This window comes from Mirounga angustirostris, unplaced genomic scaffold, assembly GCF_029215605.1.
Source record: "Mirounga angustirostris isolate CCGP_5_RB_7025 unplaced genomic scaffold, mMirAng1.0.hap1 SCAF_1, whole genome shotgun sequence".
Taxonomy (NCBI): Eukaryota; Metazoa; Chordata; class Mammalia; order Carnivora; family Phocidae; genus Mirounga; species Mirounga angustirostris.
The window spans coordinates 213,577,867-213,602,578 of NW_026991709.1; the positions used below are offsets into that span (position 1 = coordinate 213,577,867).

The 24,712-nt window shown below is 54.5% G+C and overlaps 1 protein-coding gene across 2 annotated transcripts; it reads right to left on the bottom strand.

Annotated features, from left to right (window-relative positions):
* Nucleotides 1–978: 978 nt before the first annotated feature.
* On the bottom strand, nt 979–21,271 carry GNA15 (G protein subunit alpha 15). 2 transcript variants are annotated; one of them, XM_064574828.1, is made up of 7 exons: nt 17,141–17,792; nt 13,812–13,996; nt 10,137–10,291; nt 9,427–9,555; nt 6,848–6,977; nt 5,153–5,306; nt 979–2,168 (listed from the first exon to the last, which is right to left on the bottom strand). In XM_064574828.1, the coding sequence occupies exons 1-7, from the start codon at nt 17,349–17,351 to the stop codon at nt 1,942–1,944; spliced, it is 1,191 nt and encodes a 396-aa protein (XP_064430898.1). In that variant the 5' UTR covers nt 17,352–17,792; the 3' UTR covers nt 979–1,941. The 2 variants fall into 2 exon arrangements, with proteins under 2 accessions (XP_064430898.1, XP_045719323.1); XM_045863367.3 differs by lacking the exon at nt 17,141–17,792 and adding an exon at nt 20,751–21,271 and having other exon boundaries at nt 1,158–2,168.
* Between the last annotated feature and the right edge of the window lie 3,441 nt (nt 21,272–24,712).

Genomic DNA, 24,712 nt, shown 5'->3' on the forward strand with positions numbered 1-24,712 from the left:
GTAGACACAGACACAGACACAGACGAGAGAAAGGGCCATGTGAAGGCGGAGGCAGAGACGGAGGGGCGCGGCCACAAGCCAAAGGGCGCCTGGAGCCCCTGGAGGCTGGGAGAGGCTGGAAGGATCCTGCCCTGGAGCCTCCAGAGGGAGCACCCTGCCACACCTTGACTCCTGCCCTCCAGAATGGGCAGAGGACATTTCTGCTATGTAAGTCACCCACTTTGTGGTACTTTGTTTTAGCAGCTGGAGGAAATGAATGCAATCCCTGACCAGCAGACTTCAAAACTACCCAGGTCATCAAAAACTGGGGAAGTTGGCAGGTTCTGTCTACCCGCTAGATTGGATGCTCCCTGATTCGTGAATCTCTGGAAAAAAGCCAGTAAGTTCTTTAAAAATCACAAACGAGGAAAGTCTGAGAAACTGTCACAGCCCAGCGGCGTCTCAGGAGACATGACAGACTCAGGTCGCGAGGTGTCCTGGCTGGGGTCCCAGGACAGGAAAAGGACACTAGGGAAAAACAGGCAATCTGAATAAAGGGTGGACTTCAGTTCATAACGAGTCAATGTTGGTTCATTAATTATCCAAAAAAAGGTACCACATCAATGTAGGATGTTTACAATAGGGAAACTGGCTATGGTTTCATAAGACAGCTCTCTGTAGTATCTTCACAATTTTTCTGTAAATAGGACTACTCTGAAAAATAAAGTGTATCTTTTTAAAAGTTTAAAAAAAAAATAGAAAAGGGTTGACTGAATCAGTATCTTGGCTCTGCCATCCCGCAGGCTGGAGCCTCAGTCAAACGAGAGCATTTCTCTGTGTCAGTCTCCCCATCTGAAAACAGAGGTGGGCCGGCTTGTGACACGGCCCTGAGGACAGTGGGGGACGGCCGTCCCGGGTAAGTGGAGCCGTCCCCATCCGCATCTCCCCCTTCATCCGAGGTGGTGGTGGCTCCTGGAGTTTGGGGTGAGTGGCAACACAGGCTGGGCTCAAATGCCGCCCCCCTCCCCCAGGCCGGGGAGAGACGGCGACTCCAGCGCTCGGCTCCAAGCGCATCAGCCCCACACAGCTCCCAGGACGTGCCCTGCCCGGGTGCACGCACACCGCCACCTCCCCCGTCCTTCCCCACGTGGCTACCCCACCTGGGACAGGCGCCCTGAGAAGGGGCCGCGCAGTGAGGCACAGGACGCCCCTAGGAAATCACAGGTCTCCAGACATGTCTTTAATGTCTTGCAAGGGGCCCCACAGAAGGGGAGGGAATAAATACAGAGAAGTTGTAAGATGCAGCGCGCCCGAGCCCCCAGACTGGGAAGTGGGGGGAACGCCTGTGGCCTCAGTTTCCCTCGTCTGTAAACAGGGCAGGACGCACTTTGAGGCGCAGACTCTGGAAGGGACAGCGTTCTCCGGGTCTCTCTTCCCGCCCAGAACGGGAAGTCGCCGCGCCACGCAGACCGCAGGCTGGTGGATGCCGCCTCCCGTGAGGAGGGGAGCTCGGAGTGACGGGTCTGTAAGTCAAGGAACCCCGCTAGGGGGCGCCAGAGCCCGGTCCCTCGGACCGAAGGCCCGCTCCCCCGCCACCGGGCTGGCGCATCACCTCCGTGGGGGTCCGCGGCCTCTTCCCTGGAGAGGACCTACCCAGGGGTGGGGCAAGTCCCCGATGCCTGCTCCCCTCACTTCTTCCCCCACCTGCCATCCCAAGTGGCCGTCGTGCTCCCTTTCCGAGGGGGAAAACGGAGTCAAGGGAGGGCAAACGCGGGGCTGTCCTGGCGAGGGTCGGAGAAAGGAGCGGGCGGCGACCGCCTTCACCCCTGACTCACTCGCGGCCCTTCCGCCACCCGGACCCGCGGCTGCGCGACAGGGGGCACCGGGCTCCCTGCGCAGCGCTCCGCCCGCAGGCCCCGCCTGCCACGCGCGGGCCTGAGCCCGGGGGCAGCCGCGCCTGGGTCACAGCAGGTTGATCTCGTCCAGGTAGCGGGCCAGCACCGAGTCCCGCACGTCCTTGAAGACCTTGCGGATGTTCTGGGTGTCCGTGGCACACGTGTAGTGGCTGAAGAGGCGCCGGGAGCGCGCGCCCCTCCTGTCCCCGTCCGCGCTGTCCCCGCAGCCGGCGTACATGCCGCTGTACATGTCCCGGATGAACCTCTTGGCTGCCTCCGCGTCCTGCTTCGGGCCTGGGGGGCGGGAGGGGTGGGCAGTCAGGGCACGCGGTTCGTGCGGCAGGCGGGAGCCGCTCCCCGCCGAGCCACGCAGGGCGTCTGGAGACCCTGCTCCGGACGTGGAGACATCAGGGCGGCAGGGGCCGCAGGCGCCGGGCACCGCGTGCAGGCCGGCGCCATCTTCGGTCGGTCTAGAGGGTCACATGACCATCGGGTCCAGCCAATGGGAGCCTCAGGAATGGACTCTGATGAGTCACATGACCTGGAATGGGCCAATAAGACTTGGCTCTGGGACTTTAGGCAGAAAGAAACCCTCTCGCTTGGCTGGGCTTGCAACGGAGGGGGTGGGTAGCTGGGGTGGCAGAGAAAGAGCTCTCTGAGCAGTGCCCATGGGTAAACCGAGGCCAAGAGACGGGGAGGGCTGGCCACCCTGGGGAGGCAGCTGACATGCTCAGCCTCTCTGTTTCTGCGTCTGTCCGCGTCTCTCTGTCTTAAGCACAATGCGAGCTAAGGCTCCTGGAGCCCAAGACCTGGCTCTGCTGCTTACTAGTAGGGTTGCCTTATAGGGTAGTCCATGCAACTGCCGTGAGCCTCAGTTCCCTCGTTTGTAAAATGGGGCTCCTAACAGTCCCAAGCCTCCCAGAGTTGTGAGGATTCAGTGCAATCATGTAGAGGGCTCTGTACTCAATAGTCAGAATGTTATCATCATTCTTCCAGGAAGGCAGGGTACCCAGGGGGTAAGGCTGGTGGCTCCTGATCCAGACAGCCTGGGTTCAAATCCTGCCTCTGCCACTCACTGGCTGTGTGGCTTTTGGGGAGTGTTTGCACCTCCCTGTGCCTCGGTTTCCCCATCTCTGTGGTGGTAAGAAGAAAGAATTCCACTGCACAGGGAGCTTCCAACGGTGTTCGATGTGTGAGCTATTGTTATAATCACAGATGTTATTAAGTACAGAAGAGGGAAGGACTGAGCGCCAGAAGTTGGCAAAGAGTACTCCAGCCTCCGGCTGGGAGAAAAAGATGAGTCATGAAGGTTCCCTTTGATGTGAAGGAAAACAATCCTTCAAAACTGTCCACTTTATCCCCATCCCCAAATTCTCCACGCCATGTTCCCATTCCCAAGGCTGCTCAGCTGGGGAGGGAGTAAAGGCTGTCCACCATGCTGGAATAAGTTGACATCTGTCTCCCAGGCCCCCACGTCTTCTGGATCTGATTGGTTGAGAGGGGCTCACATGGGCTCTGAGCCCTAACAAGGCCAAGGGTCACACCCATGGTGATGTCAGCAAGCTTAAGAGCTGATTCTGCTTGTGTTTTGGGGTGAATAGCATCCCCCCAAGTCCTTGTCCACCCAGAACCTCAGAATATGACTTTATTTGGAAATAGGGTCTTCAGATGTAATTAGTTAGCCTGAAATGGGGTCATACTGGATTGGGGTGGGCCCAGTAGCCAATGACTGGAGTCCTTATAAGAAGAGAAAAGGCACACACAAACACACAGAAGGCCATATGACAACTGAGGAGCTCGGAGTGATGGGTCTGTAAGTCAAGGAACCCCAAGGATTGCAGGCAACACCAGAAGCTAGTGGAGATGCCTGGGACAGATGTCCCTTCAGAGCCTCCAGAAGGAACCAATCCTGCTGACATCTTGATTTCACACCTCTGGCCTCCTTAACTGAGGGGAATACATTTCGGTGGTTTTCTGCCTCCTAGTTTGTGGCCCCAGGAAATGAAGCCAACTTGTCTCCAGCACGGCTGCCATTACTCCCCTCCTTGTAGGTGGGTGCCATTTGGCCGTCAAGAGGGGAGTCTGTTGGCCTCCTTTTGAGTCTGAGCTGGCCTGAGTGATTTGCTTGACCAATAGAGTGAGGCATCTCTAACCATCTGGGACTTCTGAGGCTCCCCCGACCCAAACCGGGGCTGAAGTTTGGCTACCCTGCAACAGCCATGCTGTGAGGAAGCCCAAGCCTCATGAAGGGGCCCTGGATTAGGAGACACCAGATGGGGCCAGGGAGGGGTGAGGGGTGTGGGGCAGAAAGCAGCAGAGGGAAGGAGGGGGAGGCAGGGAGGGAGAGGGGCGCAGAGCGATCAGACACACGGTGTTAGAAGTTGGAGGGGTATCTCGATCCCGACCACCTCAGCTGATGCCATACGCATCGAAGATGAACTCACCCACCTCAACCTTTCCCAAGTTCCTGCCCCACAAAAATGTGAGCAAAGTCAAAGGGCTGCTCTAAGCCCCTAACCTTGGGGGCAGTTTGTGGCTCAGCTGGGATATTTCCACCAGCCCCTTCACAGTGGCCCTCCAGGGAGAGTGCAAGCCCATAAGCCCGTTCCTGGGACCCACCCAAACCCGACCTCCCCGCTCTGTAGGATATGCTAAACGGTGCCGTGGCCAACTCCCCCATCCTCCTCTCCAGAAGGTCAGGCCCTTTGCCCCTTGGGCTGCGCTGAGGGCTCACTCCCAAACCTGCTCCTTAGTCCTGATTCATGCGTGCTTGCCGAGACACGACCGTGGCTACCCGCACCACATGTAAGAGGGTTGCTGTATTTGTGAAAACCGAGCCATGTGCCTTGGAAGGACTTGTCCAAAGGTCAGGCACCGGTTTCCTTTTGAATCTGCTATCTTAGATATAGATAAGATGACTATGAAAGATCAAAAAAGAAATCTCAAAAATCGAGGCAGATTCTGGAAATAGTTGTTGACGCCTTCCAGGTGTGGCTTATGACAATGAACTCTACAGCGGACCCACACGCAAGAGATCGACAACACCTGCCTCCTTAGAGCCCCCTGCTTGAAGTCACGCATCAAGAGAGATGGCGGCTGTCACTTTGTCCCCATTCTGCAGAGGGGGACACGAGACTCACGGCTTGGGTCTAGAACTCAGGTCTGTCTGATCCCATCTGAAACTCCACTGACTCCGGCTGAGGTAGTCTGGACCAGCGTTTCTCTCGGGAGCTGCTTTCGGGAGGTGAAAGGTTATAGAGAGTTCTAGGACCACTCACCCTGAAAACTGGGGAAGTAGGTAGCCAGGTGGGAGGTGGGGATCTTCTCCTCGAGGAGGTCAGTTTTGTTGAGGAAGAGGATGACAGATGTGCTTTTGAACCAGGGCAGTTCCAGGATGGTGCCAAACAGGGCCAGGCTCTCCTTCATTCGGTTCTGGGTTGGGGGGAACAGGCAGGTTATTGCTCCAATGGCTGACTTGGCCCAGACAGGAGCCCCCCCACCTTCCATGTGGGGATGGGGTTGTCAGCCTAACGTCCAGGAGCCTGGGGCTCCCCAGCTCCTGGCTGGGTCAGAGGGGGTGTGCCCATGCTTTTGTGTGGCCTCTACTGGCTTGACTAGTGTCCCCCACAAGTTCATGTCCCTCTGGAACTTCAGAATGGGACCTTATTTGGAAATAGGGTCTTCGAAGATGTAACTAGTTAAGAAGAGGTCATAGTACTGGGTGATAGACACTGGGGAGGGTATGTGCTGTGGTAAGCGCTGTGAATTGTGCAAGACTCTTGATTCTCAGATCTGTACCTCTGAAACAAATAATGCAATATATGTTAAGGAAAAAAAAAGAAGAAGGTAGCGGGAGGGGAAGAATGAAGGGGGGGAAATCGGAGGGGTAGACGAACCATGAGAGACGATGGACTCTGAAAAACAAACTGAGGGTTCTAGAGGGGAGGGCGGTGGGAGGATGGGTTAGCCTGGTGGTGGGTATTGAGGAGGGCACATTCTGCATGGAGCACTGGGTGTTATGCACAAACAATGAATCATGGAACACTTCATCTAAAACTAATGATGTAATGTATGGGGATTAACATAAGAATAAAAAAATTAAAAAAAAAAACTTTAAAAGCCTTTATTTAAATAAAACTATTATGAATAGAAAAAAAAAAGAGGTCATAGTAGATTTCCACCTCTAATGGCAGAGGTCCTTATAAAGAGGAGACGTTTGGACACAGATGCAGGGGGATAAGACCATGTGACCACAGAGGCAGAGATAGGGTGACGTGGCCCAAGGATGGCCAGCGACTCCCAGAAGCAGGGAGAGCGAGGGACAGAGTCTCCCTCACAGGCTCAGGAGGAACGAGCATGGCCGACATGCTGATCCAGGGTGTGCGGCCTCCAGCACTGGGAGAGGAGATGTCTGCGTATCTCTAGCCCCCAGAACTTCACACTTTATTATGGCAGCCCCAGCAAACTAGGACATGGCGGGTGGCTGCATTCGAGCAAGATCTGTGGCAGAATGACCTCAAATTCAATCTGTTTCATTTGGCCAGAGAGTCAAAATTTTAGCATCTGACCCTTGGGTCTCCAGACTGTGTGTGTGAAACTTTAATCCCTAAAAGCACAAACGTCTGAAACAAGCCAGGTCCTAATTAGGAGAAGAGTTCAAAAAAGAGCGATGCCCAGCCTTTCTGAATAAAAGCAGGACACCGACCCTGGGGCATGCCCTGTTTTCCCAGGCCAGCTGCATTGTGCTTCCTGGGGGCCACATCTTGGGGCTCGAGCATCCCTTTGAGAGAGAGAGAGTCCGGGGTGCTTGTGGATCTGTGTCTTGGACTCAATGCTCTGACCACGGAAGAGTGGAGGGTGGAGCTCAGGGCCGCGCCAGATGCACACAGACCCACTCAAGAGTGGCAGGGGCGTTTTCTGCTCAGCTGTGCATCCCGGGGCCAGCAGAAGGCGGCACCTGAGGGGGCCCTCACCTCCTGGTTGTTCTCCTCCAGACACTGGTCGTATTCGCTCAGCGAAGCTAGGTAGATGAGGGCAATCACGTTCTCGAAGCAGTGGATCCACTTCTTGCGTTCTGACTTCTGGCCCCCGACATCCACGATCCTGCCGGGAATCACCCCCTGTCAGGCCTGATCAGAAACCCCTGCCATGGCACCCCAGACCCCAGGCACGTCCAAGGCATGTCCAGATCAATATTTAATAGCAGCAGGAATTGGTGGCAGCCTCTGGCCTCTGCTGTGTTACTGCATTTCAGCCCCGTGAAGCAGGTGTTACTGTTAACTTATTTACACATGGAGAAACTGAGGCACAGGAGGGGAGACTTTGCTGAGCTTCTGCATTGGGCTGCCTGATTTCCACCCCAGGGTAGAGGACAGCAGGTCAGACACATCCGGGGTCTGCTCTGGTTCTGGCGGGTGACCTGGGGCAAACTGCCGAACATGTCCAGAACTCAGTTTCCCCAACCGTGACGTGCGCATTGTTCTGACGGGCCAACACCATCCCCTCTGTGTGTGGCCCAGGGTGAGGGCCCAGCCTCCACCTCCACACATGGCAACAAAAGCCTGAGCCCTCCCGCCTTCCTCTTCTCTCCTCTAAGAAATGTGGGTCACTGATAACAAGGCTTACGTCATTTCCCCAGGGATGGGACTGTTACCCAGGCAGCCAACAGGAAATGCCAGAAGCCCCAGAGCAAGAAGGGACTTGCCCCTTTGTGTGGTCGGGCAACTAAGGCTGGTGCCTGTGGCTCCCGATCCCTGAGACCAACCCCTCTTGTGCCTCTTCAGAAACCCCAGAGCAGAACAGGAGGTGCAGGGGTTGAGAGCGGGGCTCTGGAGACTAGACAGATGTGGGGGATGCTACTTGCCAGCCTCCAGTCTCATAGTCTCAGCTTCCTCTGAGCCCTCACTCCACGGATTAGCTCTGTCCCTGGCCTAAGAACACACTCAAGGCTTCCCACCTGAAAATCAGCACCCCAGTCCAGCCTCACCTGTGAGCTTCCCCAACCTCTATCTTCATTCCTAAACTTTGACCAATTCATCCACCCACATACTCACCCATCCATCCACCCATTTATCCATCTATCTGCCCATCCGTCCATCCACCCATCCACCCACCCACTTACCATCCACCCATCCACCCATCCACCCACCCATCCACCCATCCATCCACCCACCCATGTATCCATCCATCACCCACATATCCATCCGTCTGTCCTGTTCGTCCATCCACCCGCCTATCCATCCATCTACCCACATACTCATCCATCCATCCACCCGTCTATCCATCTATCTACCCACCCACCTACCCATGCATGCATCCATTATCCATCCATTCACCTGCCCATCCACCCACCCTCCACACATCTACACCTACATACACTCACCCATCCATCCACTCGTCCATCCTTCCATCTTTCCAATCATCCTCCCACATTCACCAACTTCTACTCTGATCTTGAGCTGATCATCACGAGCAAAGCAGGAGAATCAAACTCATTCCCTGGCCTTGTGGGGCTCTCCATTAGGGGAGGAGACCGATGGCAAACAGAAAGTTATGAACCATCCTCGTAAGGACTATGAAAAGGCCAGAAGGGCATGTTCAGGGGGTCAATCTAGGGAAGCATGGGACTCAATATGGTTGAAGTGAACACAACCCCTGTGTCCAGTCCTCACCCTGCACCCTCCAGAGTTCCCTGCCATGAACCTACAGACAGGGAGCTTGCTGAGGTCACAGATAACCCTCTCACCACAATCCCAGAAATCACTGCTCTCAGTGTACTCTTCCTGATCTCGCCTTAGTCTTTGACACTGGTCATCATTCTGCCTGGATGGCCCCATGCTGCGCTGGCCACTCACACCTGTGCCTTGCAGCTCAGGCCTGTGTACGTCCAGCCACCTCCCAGATGCCCCAGATCCCTCAGACTCTAGTGCCCTGAACGACTTCATTGTCTAATTGAATACCCCATGCTGCCGCCACCACATATTGACCCCATCACCTTGATTCTCGGATTTTTACACTCATCTAGTCCTGCCCATTTTACACCCGAAACGATTTTTGCACCATCCCTTCATTTCCATCCCCATGACCACTGCCCTGGCCCTTACCAACCTTTCCTGCCTGGATCATGGCTCCTGCCTCCTCCTGAGTCTCCTGACCTCCAGCCTCAGCCCCTCAAGGGGATCACCTCTGAGCTTCCCCAGCCCTGAATCAATCCCTCTGGAATATCACTGACCACACAGTCTCTGTCTCCTCCTACCTAGCAGTCCTTCAAGACTTATCCTAGTGAACTCCTATTCATCCTTCAATGTCTTAATACCAATGTCCTCTCCTTAGGAAGACCTGGCCTCCTAGAGCTCTGGTCGCCCCACTCTGGGCTCTTCCAGGTCTCAGACCTGACTGCAAGGGGGCTGAAGGTGTCTAGATCCAGCTCTGCCCCCTTCAGCCTGGAAGCCCCTTGAGGACTGGGACTGGGAAACTCCTACTCATCCTTCAGGGCCCCAGTTCCTTTGCCTGCCTATAGGAAGCTTCCCCCGACTCTGGGCTGTGAGCTCACCGCAGGTTGGTCTTCTGCACGGAGAAGCAGTACTCATTGATGCCGGTGGTAGGCATGCGGCTTCGGAGCACATCCTGTGCTGTGGGGATGTAGCCCTCCTCGGTGATGCGCTCCAGGTGGGACAGGTAGCTGTGGAGTGAGGAGCCCTGAGGCCCAGTCTTGCAGACTTAGTTTGTTTCTCAGACCCCCCACCCAAAGCCCAGTGAGGCCCCTGCTCGGGGAGGGACCAGGATCTCTGGGTCTGCAGGTAGCCCAGAAGCATCACCCTGACGCTGTAGGAACATCGGGAAGAAGCCGTCTCACCCTCAGAGCAGCAGGACCTCAAGGACAGTGTGAACTCAAGAACAGTCTCACTGTGGGGGGGGGTCACCTTCGGGGAGCTGTCACCCAGTGGCAGTGTCCCAAGAAAAGCCCCAGCTGTCACATCACCCTAGATACCCAGCATGGTACTCAGGACAGTGTCACTGTGTGATGATGAGCAGCGTCACCCCAGGAATGATGTCACTGCAGGTCAGTGCCCCCCCCAGGAATGACATCACTTTGGAGCAAGACCATCCATAGCCAGCCCACCCCACCGCATGTCCCACATCAGGAGCCCACCAGCCTGGGCCCTGTCTGTCCAAGAGCAATCCCTAGGAGGAGTTCATCAGTGGCTGCCTCTCAGCTGTGCCCTGCACCCCACACCTGCCGCCCGTGGGCCCCCGACTCACTACACGGCCGAGTCGAGCAGGTGGAACTCTCGGCGGCGCTCATAGCAGGCCCGGATGCCGGCGTCCCTCCACAGCCACTGCATGGCCACGGCGTAGCGCTTCTCGAAAGTGGTCACTTTGTATGGGTCCTGGCTCATGACCAGACTGGCATAGTGCTGGGGAGGGATGCACAGGGCACGTCAGGGGCGGGACCACCCTACACACATGCCTGCAAGCCACCTCCTCTCTCTGCTATGGAGCCCCCTGCACACTGCTGTCCCGCTCCACCCCTCTGCTCTGCTCCTTTCTTCCCACACGAGTTTGTCCCCAGATGGAGGGCAGAGGGGCCGCAGAGAACACAGGTGGACGTCAGTTCTGGTTCCTGGACACCTATGAGTCAAGTCTCTACAGGTGCCCCCACCACAGACTAGATAACGCAATGAAGCCCCATGGCCAGGTCTCTCGGGGAGGTAGAGGCACGTGCAGTCTGAGCCGCCTGCCCAGTGGCCCCACGTTCTCCCCTTCTTCCTCACAGCAACCTCCTCTCCATCTCTCCTCCTTTCTTTCCAGCAAGAAGGCATCAGTGCTGATCAGAATCCTGCGCTGGTGTGGGCACACATGTGGGTATGTGGGGGGGGGGGCTTGCATATGCCTGTGAATCTGCGTGTGTGTGGGTGTGCATCTGGGCACATGCATGTGAGCTTGTGTGGATCTGTGTGTTCCTGAGACTGGGAATGTGACTAAGATGTCCACGATCTCTAATTAACCCTGTACTGAGGTCCTTGCCAGTGCCATACGACGGGGAAAAGAAAGGAAAGGTGTCAGGTTTGGAAAGGAGCATGTTATGCTGTGGTTATTCACAGGTAACATGATTATATGTAGAAAATCCAAAACAGCCTAGAGATGAGCTATCAGAATAAACCGGTTAACTTAGCAAGGTCCCTGAATGCAAGATCAATAAACAAAACCCAAATGGGTGGCTATATATTAACCACGAATCAGTGGAAATTTTTAAAAATTTAAATCCTCAAAAACTAATGATGTAACGTATGGTGATTAACATAACATAACAAAATAAATAAATAAAATAATAAAAATTTAAATCCGATTTACAGTGGCACTGAAAGATATCAAATACCTAGGAATAAATCTAGCAACAGATGTGAAAGCTCCCTACACTGAAATGTAGAAAACACCACCAAGAAAAATTTAAAAGATCTAAATAATCGGAGGGCTATGCCATGTCCGTGGATTGAAAAACTCAGCATTTTTTTTAAGCTGCCAATTCTCCCCAAATTAATCTACAGATTCCATGCAATTCTACCAAAATCCCAGAAAGGTGTGAAGGGGTGTGTGTGTGTGTGTGTGTGTGTGTGTGTGTGTGTGTGTGAGCAAAAACTGACAAGATAATTCTAAACTTTATGTAGAAAAGCAAAAGGACCCAAAGTAGCCAAGACAATTCTGGAGAAGAATAAAGTGGCAGGATTTACACTAACAGGCTCGAAGCCTAGATATTAGGAAGCTACAATCATTAACATGAAGTGATATTCACTCAAAGGTAGATAAATTGACCAATGGAACAGAAGATCATTAGCAGGTCCAGGCACATTTGAACACTTGATTTATCACCAAGATGAGACTGTGGTACAGTGGGAAAAGCATAAGAGGCACTAGCATGATTGAGTATCTGTCCTGGGGGGAGCAGGGGGCGGGGATGGTGGGATGGAGGGAAAGAAACATAATCCCTGCCTCACACCCTACACAAAAATCAATTCCAAATGGAATGTAAATATAAATATGGAACAATAAAGCTCCCTTTAAATGACAGCAATAGAGAGTCTCATCATGACCTTGGGGGGAAAAACATCTCAATCTGGCTCCAACCTCCCCCTCCAACAACACACTATTAACCAGAAGATTGACACACTGGACTTCATTGAAATTAAGAGCTATTCATCCAGACACCATGAAAACAGTGAAAATGCAAGGAACGGATGGGGAGAAAGTATTTGCAAAATACATAACAAAGTGCTCGTATCTAGAACATACAAAGAATCTGCTACAAATCAGTAAGAAAAAAACTGACAATACTTTTTTTTTTCAAATGGGCAAAACTAAAAACAAAAACAAAAATGGGCAAAAGTTTTGAACAGGTGCTTCACAAAATGGAATACCCAAGTGTCCAACACGTATATGAAAAGCTGTGCAGCCTCCTTATTAACCAGGGAAATGCGAATCAGAACCACAATGAAATAAGACCAAGAACCCACCAGAATGGCTAAAACGAGGGGACAGCATCAGGTGTTGGCTAGGATTTGGGGCAAGCAGAACTCTTCACATGCTGCTGCTTGGGGACAGTTTGGTGCTTCCTCCTTACCTAATCCACTTTATGATCCACATCGACTTCTATGCAGATACCCAACGGAAATGCACAGTTTTGCATAAAATATATATGGTAGAAAAGAACAAATCACAACTATGCCCCCAACGATGGAAGAATTCCAGATGCACTATGCGGTGCCAAAAGCCAGACATGGCAGAACATTCCGTCTAATTCCATGTAGGAGAAGTTCAAAAATAGGCAATATGCTGATGGGAGACGGGATAGTGGTTAGCCCGGGGGGGTGGGGTAGTGATGTCGGGAAGGGGCCTTTGGGGATACGTTCTGCTTCTTGTCCCGGGCAATGGTTACACACGTGTCTTTGCTTTGTGATGATTCACTGAGCTCGCCAGCTGGCTTCTTTGGCACGTGTGTTACATCCCAATAAAAAACGTCATTCTGTAAAGCAAAGCAGCATAACCAAAGGTGGTGGTGTGGTTGGTGGGTGCTTATCTTTGGTCTTCCACTTGTGGACTGTGAAAATTGAGCCAAGTGTCTCCCCCTTCCTTGAGCCTCCTGTTTCTCACCTAGGAGATGGGGACAATGGCACGCAGCTGGAAGGGGTTTCGTCCCATCTACTGATGCTTACTGTGCCCTACTACACTCCAGGCACCGTTTTGAGAGCTTTCAGCACTTTTAATAGATCACATTCTTCTATCAGCCCTGTGAGGAAGGTTCTACCAGCCCCAGTTGCTCTTCTGAGATCCTTGGACCAGCTCAGATTCAAAATCACAAGCTTTCTGATTTGAGAAAGGTGATGTCACCTCACACCTGTTGGAATGCCTATTATAAATACCAAACAAAGGACAGGTGCTGGCAGGGATGTGGCAAAGCTGGAACCCTTGTGCCCTGTTGGGGGAAATGCAAACTGGTGCAGCCGCTGTGGGAAACAGCATGGAGGTTCCTCTAAAAAATTAAAATAGAACTACCGTGTGATCCCACAATTCCACTTCTGAGTGTCTAACCAAAAGAACTGAAATCATGATCTTGAAAAGATATTAGCTTCCCGTGTTTTCTGTAGCACGATTCACAACGGCCAAGGTGTAGAAACAACCTAAATGCCCATCAACAGATGAATGGATAAAGAAAAAATGATGCGTGCATGCGCACGCGTCCTCACGCTGGAATATTACATAGCCTTAAAAAAGAAAGGGATTCTGCAATAGATAACAACACTAATGAACCTGGGGGACATCGTGTTAAGGGAAATAAGCCAGTCACAGAAGGACAAACACTGCAGGGACGTGGTCCCACCCTGAGGTCCAGAGGGTCCCACCCAGCTTGAAGCCCAGCAGGAGAGGCCCCAGGATGCTCACACTGCTCTCAGGCCTGCCGAAAGGGATCTGCAGCCGGTCCATAGCCTCAATCATGGCCCGCATGGAGACGAAGATGTTCTGGTAGACGAGGGGCCGGAAGCCCTTGCGGTCCTCCTCCGAGTAGCCCGCCCCGTGGATGATGCGCATCTGCTTGATGAACGTGCTCTTGCCACTCTCACCAGGCCCTGGGGAGGCACACGAGCAGCTCAGCCCTGGGGCTCCCGCCACCCACCACCCAAGCCTCCAGGGCTCAAATCCCGGCTCAGCCAGGGCCGCACTCTGTGACCCTGGGCGAGCGCCTTCACCTTCCGGGCCTCAGTTTCCCCAGTTGTAAGACAGGGTTTGCAACAGACCCTTCCCGCTAGCTCCCAGGAAAGGAGCTCACTGTAAGGGGCTCCCGGGGGGGATCAGCAAACTATGGCCTGACGGCCGATCCAGCTGGCTGCCGATTTCTGCGTGGCCAGCAAGTTTTTACAGTTCGTTTGGTAGCTTTTGCATCTCTAATACTTTTTACAGTTGTAGTTTTTACATTTCTAAACGACGGAAAGGAATTAAGAAAAAAAAAATACTTTCGTCACACGTGGAAATGATATGAGATTCGTGCGTCAGTGCCCGTAAATAAAGTTTTATTGGCACACAGTCACGCCCGTGTGTGTACAAATGGTCTATGGCTGTTTCCTCACCACAACAGCAGAGCTGAGCAGGTGGACAGAGACCGCCTGGCCCCCAGCACTGAAAATACTCACCATCTGCTTGTACAGGAAAAGCTCGTGGACCCCTGGCCTGCAGCATGCCTGGACACAGTAAGTGCTACATTGGCGTTCACTATGCTCAGTAACAGCAGCATTGACTCTAGTTAGAACTGCTGTTATTATTATTTGCTATGATAATTTCGGGCAGAGAAACTTTTATGAAGGAAATACAATAGAATAAATAGTGTTTAGCTGACTATAGCTGAATGCCAGGGAAGGCTTCTCAGTGAAGGTGACTTGTGGAGTTGAGATCTGAAGTCTAGGAAGGTTGCTCTTGTGCCAAGATGTGGAGGAAGGGCACATCATGCAGAGGGCACAGCCCGTGCAAAGGTCCTGGGGCAGAACCAGGCCTGGTGTGTTGGAGAACAGCGAAGATGCCATGTGGCTGGAGCAGGGTGGGTGAGGGAGAGAGAGGGAGGAGGGGAGGGCAGAGTGGGGATGGGGCAGGTGGTGCAGGGCCTCAGGGACCATGGAGAGGACTTGGACTTGGACTTTGATTGACCCCAGGAAGGTGGGAGCCCTGGAGGGCGGTGGGGAGTGGTACTCCTGTCCCAGGTCCTCACAGGCATCCTCTGGCAGGGGGTGCAGTGAAGACAGGCTGTGGCAGGCAAGGGCAGGAGCAGGGGTTCCGGGGTGGAGGTCTAGCTAAGTGATGATGGGGGCTGCACCCAGGTGGAGAGAAGGGAACGTTTGAGAGATGTTTGGAAGATAGACTCAACAAGACCTTGCTGAGGGACCAGAGGGGTCCTTGCAGGGCCAGCTACACAATTTGTGGGGCCAAGGGCAAGATGAGGCCCTTCTGAGCCCAGGGCACTGTGGGCCTGCCCCGGCCTCACACCCAGGAAGCCGGCCCTGGGCTTGTGACAGTAACACTTGGATCTTCAACAGCCCGGGGCTGGAAGCTCAGAGACCAAGGCTCAACGCCCCGCTGTCTGAGCTCTGGACTCTCCCTCTCTGTGTGCCTCTGTTTCCCCTTTTGTCAAGTGAGTGTGACAGCCAGGCAGGAGGTGTGGGACCAGGAGGCCCCTCCAACACCTTCCTGCCCTGCCCAACTCCAGGGGGACACTGGCAGGGGGTCCTTCCAGGGACAGGGTGGCAGACTGGAAGGAGGAACAGGAAGCAGCAGAAAAGGAAGGGGTGGTCTGGCTGGAGACCAGAAAGAGGAAATGGGGCAGAGGGAGCAGAGGTTGGGGGGAGGGTGGGAAGCAGAGAGAAGAGGAGGTGCCGTCTTGCATCACCACCCCCCAGAAGCTCCCTGTCCCCACGTATCTGAGGGCAACAAGGGCAGGCCGGGGTGACACCAGGTATTCGTTAAGTCCACTGGACTCGAGGTCCAAGAGAAAGAGGTGTTTTTCTCTTGTCCTGAGGGACATTGGCAGGGAAAGGGGAGAGTGGCCAGGCTGTGAGTCAGGTGTGCGGGCCAGGCTGGTGGAAGGTTCTGCACGGCGCTCATCACCTGCTCTTGATCCTCATCCTGGGAGGGTCCCTGCTTTGTGGTGGGACTCAAACCCATGAAGTATTTAGGGGTAAAAAGCTGTCAGGCCTGCAACTTACTTGCAAACAGTTCAGGGGGATAAAAAATGAGTATGTATTGTATTAAATACACGAATATATAGTAAAACAAATTATAGATATAAGTATTCGTTATATAAATTACGAATATACACACATATCTGGATACATAGAGTGTGTACACAGAGAGAGAGGGAGAGAGAGAGATGGAGGACAGAAGGAAAATGGTAAAATGTCAACATTTGCAGAAGAATCGGGCGCCACTTTTCCGCGAGGTCTGAAAGTATCTCAAACTGAAAAGTGAGGATGCTGAAGGGGACGCCCGAACAGAAAAAGGGCCCCAGCGGAAAACCAGTCACATTCCGAGTCGGGCATGAATTTCCCAGCCGTGACAAACGTGCTGTGCTCTCCGACATGTGAACTCGAGTGGAAGCCGTTTAGGAGTCAACAGGAACCCTCTGTACTACCTTTGCCATTTTCCAGTACATCTAAAATTATTCCAAAATAAAAAGTTTCCCCCAAACACCCAAACATCCCACGCCACGGGTCCACAGGCTGAAACTCTCCAACGCGGAGCCGTATGTGTCTGAGATTACGGAATTTCTTGGGTTCTAGGAAGGGATGCATCCAGCTCACCAAATGTCCCTGCGGGGGGAATGTCCGAGAGAATATCACAGCCGGAGTCAAGCCGAGGAGCCCGGGGCGGGGGGTGGGGGGTGGGGGAGAACACCCAGCCCCCGAACACCTGCAACGCAGCATGGCAGTGGCGGCCGTGAGCCCGGACCGAGGGACGGCTCTTGGCTCACTCTTCGTGTGGGGAAACTGAGTCCCAGATAGGCTGATGGGATTGCCGTGGGCCATGCAGCTGATAAGTGGCCGAGCCGGGACGTAAACCTCATAAACCTCGTTCCGTCTGAGTCCTGGATTTTAAGTAGGATACCAGAAAGATCCCCATAAAGATAATCACAGCAAGCGTGATTTAACTCTTGGCGTTTGCCCAGCCCTGGGCCAAAACAGTCCGTGCCTGTCCTCAGTCGATCCTCACAAAGATTCCCACTGGCTTACCATCTGCAGATGACACCCAAGGATCAGAGAGGTGAGGTGATTTTCCCAGGGTCACACAGCCAGAGGAGAAGCAGAGCAGTAAACTCAAGCCCTTACGGTCCTGAGCCAACAAAATGGGATACGGCCAGCCAGCCAGGGCAGGCATCACCCGAGTATCAGACGACGTCACCTGAGTATCAGATGACGTCATCCGAGTATCAGATGACGTCATCCGGCCGCAGACACTCAGAAGCTGGACAGCTCCTGCGGGAGGGGGCGTACTGAGGCCAGTGCAGGGGACTGCGTCCTTTGCCCTCTCAGACCTTGGTCTCCCCCAGGAGTGTGGAGGGCAAGCACAGGTCTCACAAAGCAGCAGCTAACTTGCTTTTCTTCTCTTCTCTTCTGTTTCGTTAAAGGGAAAAAAAAAAAATCCTGGCCACCACCCACAAGATGGATCGTGTGACTCACGGATGGGTCACAGGCTGAAGTCTGAGCACTCCAGCGGGTGGAGCCCCCTCTTTGCAGCCCAGGGCTATCCTGAAGCCAGGAAGGACTCTGGAACTTCTCCAGGCCCAGGCTCCCGGTCGGCTTCGGGACCCCCCACCTCACCCCGTGGGGCTGGGGGCCGCAGGGAGAGCTCTGCCCACCTGGCAGGTCAGAGGGAAGTGACTGCTTCCTTCTGGGGATGGGTGAGGAAGCGGAACCTCGCAGACACCAGGAGGGGCTGTGCCAACCCCGGGCATCATGAGACACCGTGAGCCTCCTTCCCTAGTGGGTGGCCGCTCCAGGAAATGGGGCCTCGGGGTCACAGGGAGCCAGGCCTGGGCAGCTGGAGGGCAGGCAGCTTGACATCTATGTCCAGCTCAGGCTCAGACAGGCTGCCGACCCCAGCCCAATCCTGCCACCTCCCTGGGCCTCAGTTTCCCCATCTGTCATTGGGGAATCGGGGCTTTTCTCTCCAGGGGCACATTCACAGGCAGGTCAAATGCATGGGCTTTGGAACCAGAATTCTAGGTTCTGATCCTGGCTGTGTGACCTTGGGCAAATTGCTTCACCTCTCTGGGCCTCGGTTTCCCCATCTTATCTATCTCAGGCACTGCAGACAGAGCTGGCTCCTTTAATGGCTTCATTCTGATGCCCCACACTCCCCAATAGCCAGTCGCTTCCTGTCCAGGACAGACCCCTGGCTCCTCAGCCCACTTCCTCAAAAAGATCAGCCACCTCCAGGAAAAAATAACTTTTGGATTCAATTCCTGTTTTCAAGAAGGAAGGGGTGGTGTGAAGGCCGCCCTCGGAGCTGGGGGTGGGCGGGGTGGTCAAGACCACAGTCCACAGGGCCACCATCAGCACGTGGGACATGGACAACCTCCCCTCCCCCCACCTGACACCAGCAGAAGGGGCTTCCAGATGCGGGGCTGGCCCGGCGTGGTCAGAGCCGTGTAGGGGCAAGGGACCGCCCAGCTCTGGTGCAGCTCCAGGGAAAATCGCCCCTGAAACAGGACTCACCATTCCCTTATTCATTTATAAAGTTTGCTCTGGGCATCCGCTCTCTGTCAGGGTCACCATGCTCCTGGGCCGGATGCTGGGGACCCTGGGAATGAACGAAAGAGACACGGTCCCCACCTTTGTGCTGTTTGCTGTGTCACTGGAGAGACAATGAAGAACAGTGAACAAGTCTAAGAGAATGTCAGTGGGTGAGCGCTCGGAAGAAAGATCAAGTGGATCAAGTGGAGGAAAGAGAAGGGTGGACGACCTTTGTAGTCAGCGAGTCCTGGAAGACTTCTCCGAGGAGGAGACACATGGGCCATGCTGCCTGGAGTGAGAGCACCAGCTGTGCGGAGGCGTGGGTGACGCTGACAGGTCCTAGCAGGAAAACAGCATGTGCAAAGGCCCTGAGGTTCGGGTATATGAACTTGAGGTGTGCAAGGAAAGATCACTGACACTGATAAACCCGAGCCTGATGGACGGAGGAAAAGCAAGCAGATGGAACCAAAGAGAGGACACCACCCCAAATGCTCTGGGCCTGAAAAGGATGATGAGGGGCCTGTGGTAGACAACTGGATGCCCATCCCTTTGACAGCTTCGAAGAAATGGACAAGTGCTTTGACAGGCACCGACAACCAAAAATAGCCTAGCTAGCCCTAATAATATTATTATTAAAAAGTAATCAATCACACATCATCTATCATACCTATTATTGCTGTAATAACCTACCTGGTCTGAAGAAATCAGAGATAGCTATTAAAGTAATTAAATTCTTAATTAAAAGCTTCCAGGCTCAGACAGCCTCATTGGTGATTTTACCAAAGTGGTGGGGTTTTTTGTTTTTTTTTATTTGACAGAGAAAGACACAGCAAGAGAGGGAACACAAGCAGGGGGAGTGGGAGAGGGAGAAGCAGGCTTCCCGCCGAGCAGGGAGCCCGATGCGGGGCTCGATCCCAGGACCCCGGGATCATGACCTGAGCCAAAGGCAGACACCTCACCGCCTGAGCCACCCAGGCGCCCCAGATTTTACCAAAGTTTACAAAATAGTCCATGAAAAAAAGCAAAGAAGCCAAGTGGCCACCAAAGGATTATGGGAGGAAGGAGTAGGAGCTGGGGTCTGAGAGGCCACGGGGCCAGAGCCTGGACCCGACAGGCCATCCCCGTGCCAGCTTCCTTGGAAAACTAAATGCAGGCGGGGGGGGGGGGGGGTGTCTTTTACCGGAACTGCGTGTAAGACTAGAGTGAGAAGGGCCCTGATTCAGGCGCGGCCCCGGGGGCCCCATGCTTTCACTCCTCGGGGTCCTTGGGGTCCTTGCCCACCGAGCCAGGGAAGAGCGAGGCCAGCGCACAGATGGCCAGCCTCCTGGCCCAGGGCCGGCCGGGCGGCAGCTGTGACTCGGGGACACCTGACACCTTCCCCACACCCCGCCCCCCACCCAGCCGGGGCTCAGGTTGTCCCGTGCAGGGCAAGGTCCGTGGGGAATGGACATGCGAGCGGGACAAGACTTGATGCTTCCTAGGGCCGCAATCTCAGAGCCTTACAACCCGCCGAGCCCGTCACTCCTCCCTCCCACCCTGTTTTCTTTTCCTCCTTGCTCTTCTTGCCGCCGGAAATTATTTTATCTGCTCGTTGGTTTACGGGCTAACGTCTGTCTCCCTCAGGGCAAGATGAGGTCCACGGAGGCCGGGACATTGCCCATGTCCGTAGCTGCTGCACCCCAGGAGGTATTCACTGTTTCTTGATTGAATGAATGAATGCATGAATGAGTCAACCCGCCCGTCACTCAGGCAGGGCCCACTGACAATGCTCTGCCCAGGGGACTCCGCGGATGGTCAAGTCCTCCGTGGGGCGGGCCGCGTGGCCGGGGAGAGGGCGGGAGGGCCTGTGTGGACGGCCAGCCGGCGAGGCCTGGGCAGGCTGCAGACCTGAGCTCCTGACTCTGCAGCCGGATCCGGTAGGGCGTGCTGGGCCTGCCGCCCCCGGGCCGCCTCCGCTCCGGCACTCGCCCTGCCAGGCGCCCGGAGCCGGGTGTCTCTGTGCCTCGGTCTCCGCGCCCAGAAATGGGCTCCCAGACTCTGCCAGCCTGGCGGGGGCCGCGTCCCGGTCCCCGTCCCGGTCCCTGCCGGCCCCGCCGGCCCCACTCACCCAGCAGCAGCAGCTTCAGCTCCCCGCGGTCCCGTTTCTTCTGCTCCAGGAGGATCCTGTTGATCTCCTGGTCGATGCGGGCCGCTGCCTTCTCGTCCTCGGTCAGGCACCAGGGACAGCAGCTCCAGGTCAGCGAGTGGGCCATGGTGGGGGCCTCAGCGGGCACGAGGCGGCATGGCCCCGGCCCCGGGGAGGGCACCCCGCCCGGCCGGCCCGGGGAGGGCTCCTGGCCGCCGCCGCGGGGGGCTGCGCTCTTCTGGGGGGATCACCCCCAGGGACCCCTGACTTCCCGGCCTCGGGCACCGGGCGCCCAGCTCAGCCAGGCCTGAGTGCCCAGCACAGGCGGGCGGGGGCAGGAGGAGGAGCCCAAGAAGGTGTGGAGGTTCAGGGCTCCCCGACCATCTCCAGACCTGCCCGCCCGGCCCTGCCAAACTGGTTGAGGGTGTGTGGCCCTGGGGAGGGCGGGCTGCCCTGAAGGAAAGGCCCTGGCCGCAGTCAGCCTACCACAGCGTCTGCTGGGCCCTCCTTCCTCATTCTGGAGAAGGGGGTGGACTCCATCCTCCCTGGGCCTCTGACACCACCTCCGGGCTGGCCCCGGGCCCACCCCTTCTTCCCCTCCACGGAGCCAATTAGGAGACATCATCAGAGGGCCAATAACGATCTTTTTCAAAAAACAGTGAAGGCCAGGGCTCCCATGTACGAGAGTTCCTGTTACCCCGCATGTGCAGATGAGCAAACTGAGGCACAGAGCCAGGAAGTGACGTGCCAGGACAGCCCCAACAGCGGCGGCAGAAGGACCAGACGGGGCTGGGAGTCCGCGGGGCCCCAGGCTCCAAGCGCTGACCAGGCAGCCCTGGGGAGGGGCTGTTCCTTCTTCCTGCAAATATTTACTGAGCACCTACTGTGTGCCAGGCAAAGGACAAAAGGACAAAACCCCCGGCCTCCCTGCCTAACATCTCAGATAGAGACACGGATGAAGAAACACAGTTTTTAAACATATTCCAGCCTGTTGGGTGGTGATACATTTATTCTGAACAAAAAACAAAGCAGAGCAGGGGGCAGGGGATGTTGGGGTGCTGGGGCTTTAAATAGGGGGTCAAGGAAGGTCACACTGACTGGCATCAGAAGAAGGAGCTGAAAAGGCAGCCTGGGCGTAGGGGGACCTTGGGAGTTGAAGCCGTTCAGGGAGAGTTCAGGGACTCTATGGGCGAGGCCACGGGGCCACCTGACCCTACCCCCTGAGCCCCCAGGACCCTAGAAGCAGGATGGTGACAAAGCAAGGGGAATGTCACGGCCGCTTCCTGGACGGACGCTCGCAGCAAAAGGGGAGGTCTTGGGTTGTCTCCAATCCCGTAGATCTTTGCCCTGTTTGGGTGCAGAACCCCCTTTAAGAGGTTCTAGAAAGCTCTAGAAAGTTCTGGAAAACCCCTCCCCCTGGAGGTACGCATAATTCGGGAGCCTCTGGCCACCTCTCAGATGGTGGTAACAAGGCTCAGAGAGGGTGAGAGAAGAGCCTGGATCACACAGCAGCAACCGTCGGCCCTCCCCCACGCACGGCTGGCGAGATTGTGTGGTTTCCTTTGCTGTTGATTCATAACGAATGGCAGATGGGAAGTTCGATAGGCACCCCCCCCCCCGGTTGGGTCACTGGGGCTGGTAGGCGCTGCCCTGCTCACCCGCCCTCCTGCCCACAACCGGATGGCTGTGAGGAGAGGTGCTCCCCAAGGCTGGAGGCCTGAGCGACTTCCCACTCTTGGGGCCGATGAAGAAAAGCAGAAATAGGTCTGAGCCAGGCAGAGCTGGGAGGGCCACAGAACAGAAAGAACCAGCTTGGCAAAACCAGGAGGCCGGGCTGAGTCACAGATGCACAGGACACGGAGGGGCCCCCCCTGCCGAGTGTTTCCCTGAGGGGACACCAGGCCCCCACAGGCCACAACAGGACCAGGGTGTGGGGTCCTTGGCTTACCATCTTCCGTGGCTGCCAGGGGCCTCAGAGAAAATGAACCAGCTCCTCCATCCCCACCCCTCTAGTGGCCCAGCCTCTGAGGATCTCTCCAGCTTCAAAATAAATCTCCTTTCTGGTTCCTTGACAGGTGAGCTGCTTCCTTTCTCCATGCCAGCCGCCGTGTGGGACATCTGTCATGTTTCAGTTCATTCGGGAATACCAGGGTGAGCTTGGGTGCATATTTTTAAGACACACACACACACACACCACATAAAACATGAATATACAACGTAATAAATTCTTGTGAAACCAACAACCACGTGATCGGCACCCAGGCGAAGACGAAGGATGTCGTCAGCCCCAGGAGGGTGCCCAGATGTTCCTTCCTTCTGCCCAGCGGCCCATACGGCTCCGACTTCCACGGTATCCTGTGTCCAGGGAGCACTTTTTGGTAATAAGATTTATCTTGTCCTTCATTTCTAAAATTTACATGGCGCTGTATTCACTTTCTTGGGTGTGAGGTTCTACGAGTTTCGACAGAGGTACAGACGTGGAAATTACCATCCGCACAGTGGCCAGGATGTGGCTCCATCCCCTGAAAATCTCCCTTCAGGTACCCGCCCCCCCGGGTCCTCAGACCCTCACCTGGCTCCAGTCCCTGGAAACCGCTGATCTTCATTGCCATGATTTTTAAAATATTTCTCAGGATGTCTTATCAAAGCAAGCCTACTCTTATGTAGCTTGTCAGGTTGGCTTCTCCCCCTTAGCGTTTGAGATTCACGTCTTCAAGCAGGGGTCCCAGGCCTCCTTCTGACCGCTGAGCGGCTGTGGGACACCACCCAGCAAGGTTCATCCACAGAACACGGGGCGCTGTTTCCCATGCAGGGTGATCGTGAAGATCGGCTGCTACAAATACACGTGTTCATTTCTCCGGGATAAATCCCTCGAGGTGGGATTTGCAGGGCCAGGGTCTGCAAAGCACCGTGAACGGCTTCCCAAAACCGCCACACCATTGTGCATGGGCAGCCGCGATGGATGACACACCATTGTTGCTCGGCGTCCTCTTCAACACGTGGTGGTGTTCGTATTTTTCATTCTAGCTATTCTAAGACGTGCGTGATGGTGTCTCCTTAGAGACTTAATCCGCGTCCCCCCGATGAACTAAGGGTGTCTAGGCGCCCTCTGTGTATCCTCCTCGGGGAGGGATCTAGTCACATAACTTGCTATTTCTTTTACTGTGTCGTTGTCTTATGACTGCGTTTGGGAAATTTTTGTACGATCCTGATACAAGTCCCTTATTGGGTATGTGGTTTGCAAATATTTCCTCCTAGTCCGTAGGTTGGCTTTTCATCCCCTTAACTATGTCTTTCATGGAGCAAAAGTTTTAAATTTCAATGCTGTTCAATGCCCATTTTTTAAACTCTGTGGATCATGACTTCGGTGTTTTACCTGAGAATTTTTTGCCAAATCCAGGGCTGTGAAGATGTTCTCTGTTCTTTTCTTCTGGGAGTTTTACCGTTTTGCACATTACATTTATTTTTTTTCTTAATTTTTAAAAAATTTTTATTTATTTATTTGAGAGAGAGAGATAGCGAGAGAGAGCAGAGCAGGGAGGAGAGGGAGAAACAGGCTCCCCTCCAAGAAAGGAGACCGATGCGGGACTTGATCCCAGGACCCTGGGATCATGACCTGAGCCAAAGTCAGACGCTTAACGACTGAGGCACCCAGGCGCCCCTACACGTTACATTTAGATCTACGATCCTCGTGTTCATTTTTGTGTAGGTTGAGGTTCTTCCTCTTCTTCTCCCTCCTCCTCTTCCTTCTCCTTCTCCCCTTCCTCCTTTTCTTTCTCCTCCTCCTCCTGCATGTGGACGTTCAGTTGTTCCAGCACCATTTGTTAAGAAGACTGTCATCTCCTTTCAGGCCCTCCACATCTTGCCTTGTGTATCTCGTGCATCCCCACCTGAATCATCTTGTCCTCTGGTGAGTTGATTCTCTTAGGTAAAGTCCCTCTTTG

Excerpts from the sequence above, each read along its gene's own strand:
- GNA15 (XM_064574828.1), bottom strand. The coding sequence starts at position 17,351 with ATGACGTCATCTGATACTCGGATGACGTCATCTGATACTCAGGTGACG. Across the intron at positions 13,997-17,140 it reads TTGGGTGTCATCTGCAGATG|GGCCTGGTGAGAGTGGCAAG; the intron begins GTAAGCCAGTGG and ends GTGCCTCCCCAG. Across the intron at positions 9,556-10,136 it reads CTGCTCGACTCGGCCGTGTA|CTACCTGTCCCACCTGGAGC; the intron begins GTGAGTCGGGGG and ends CTCACTCCACAG.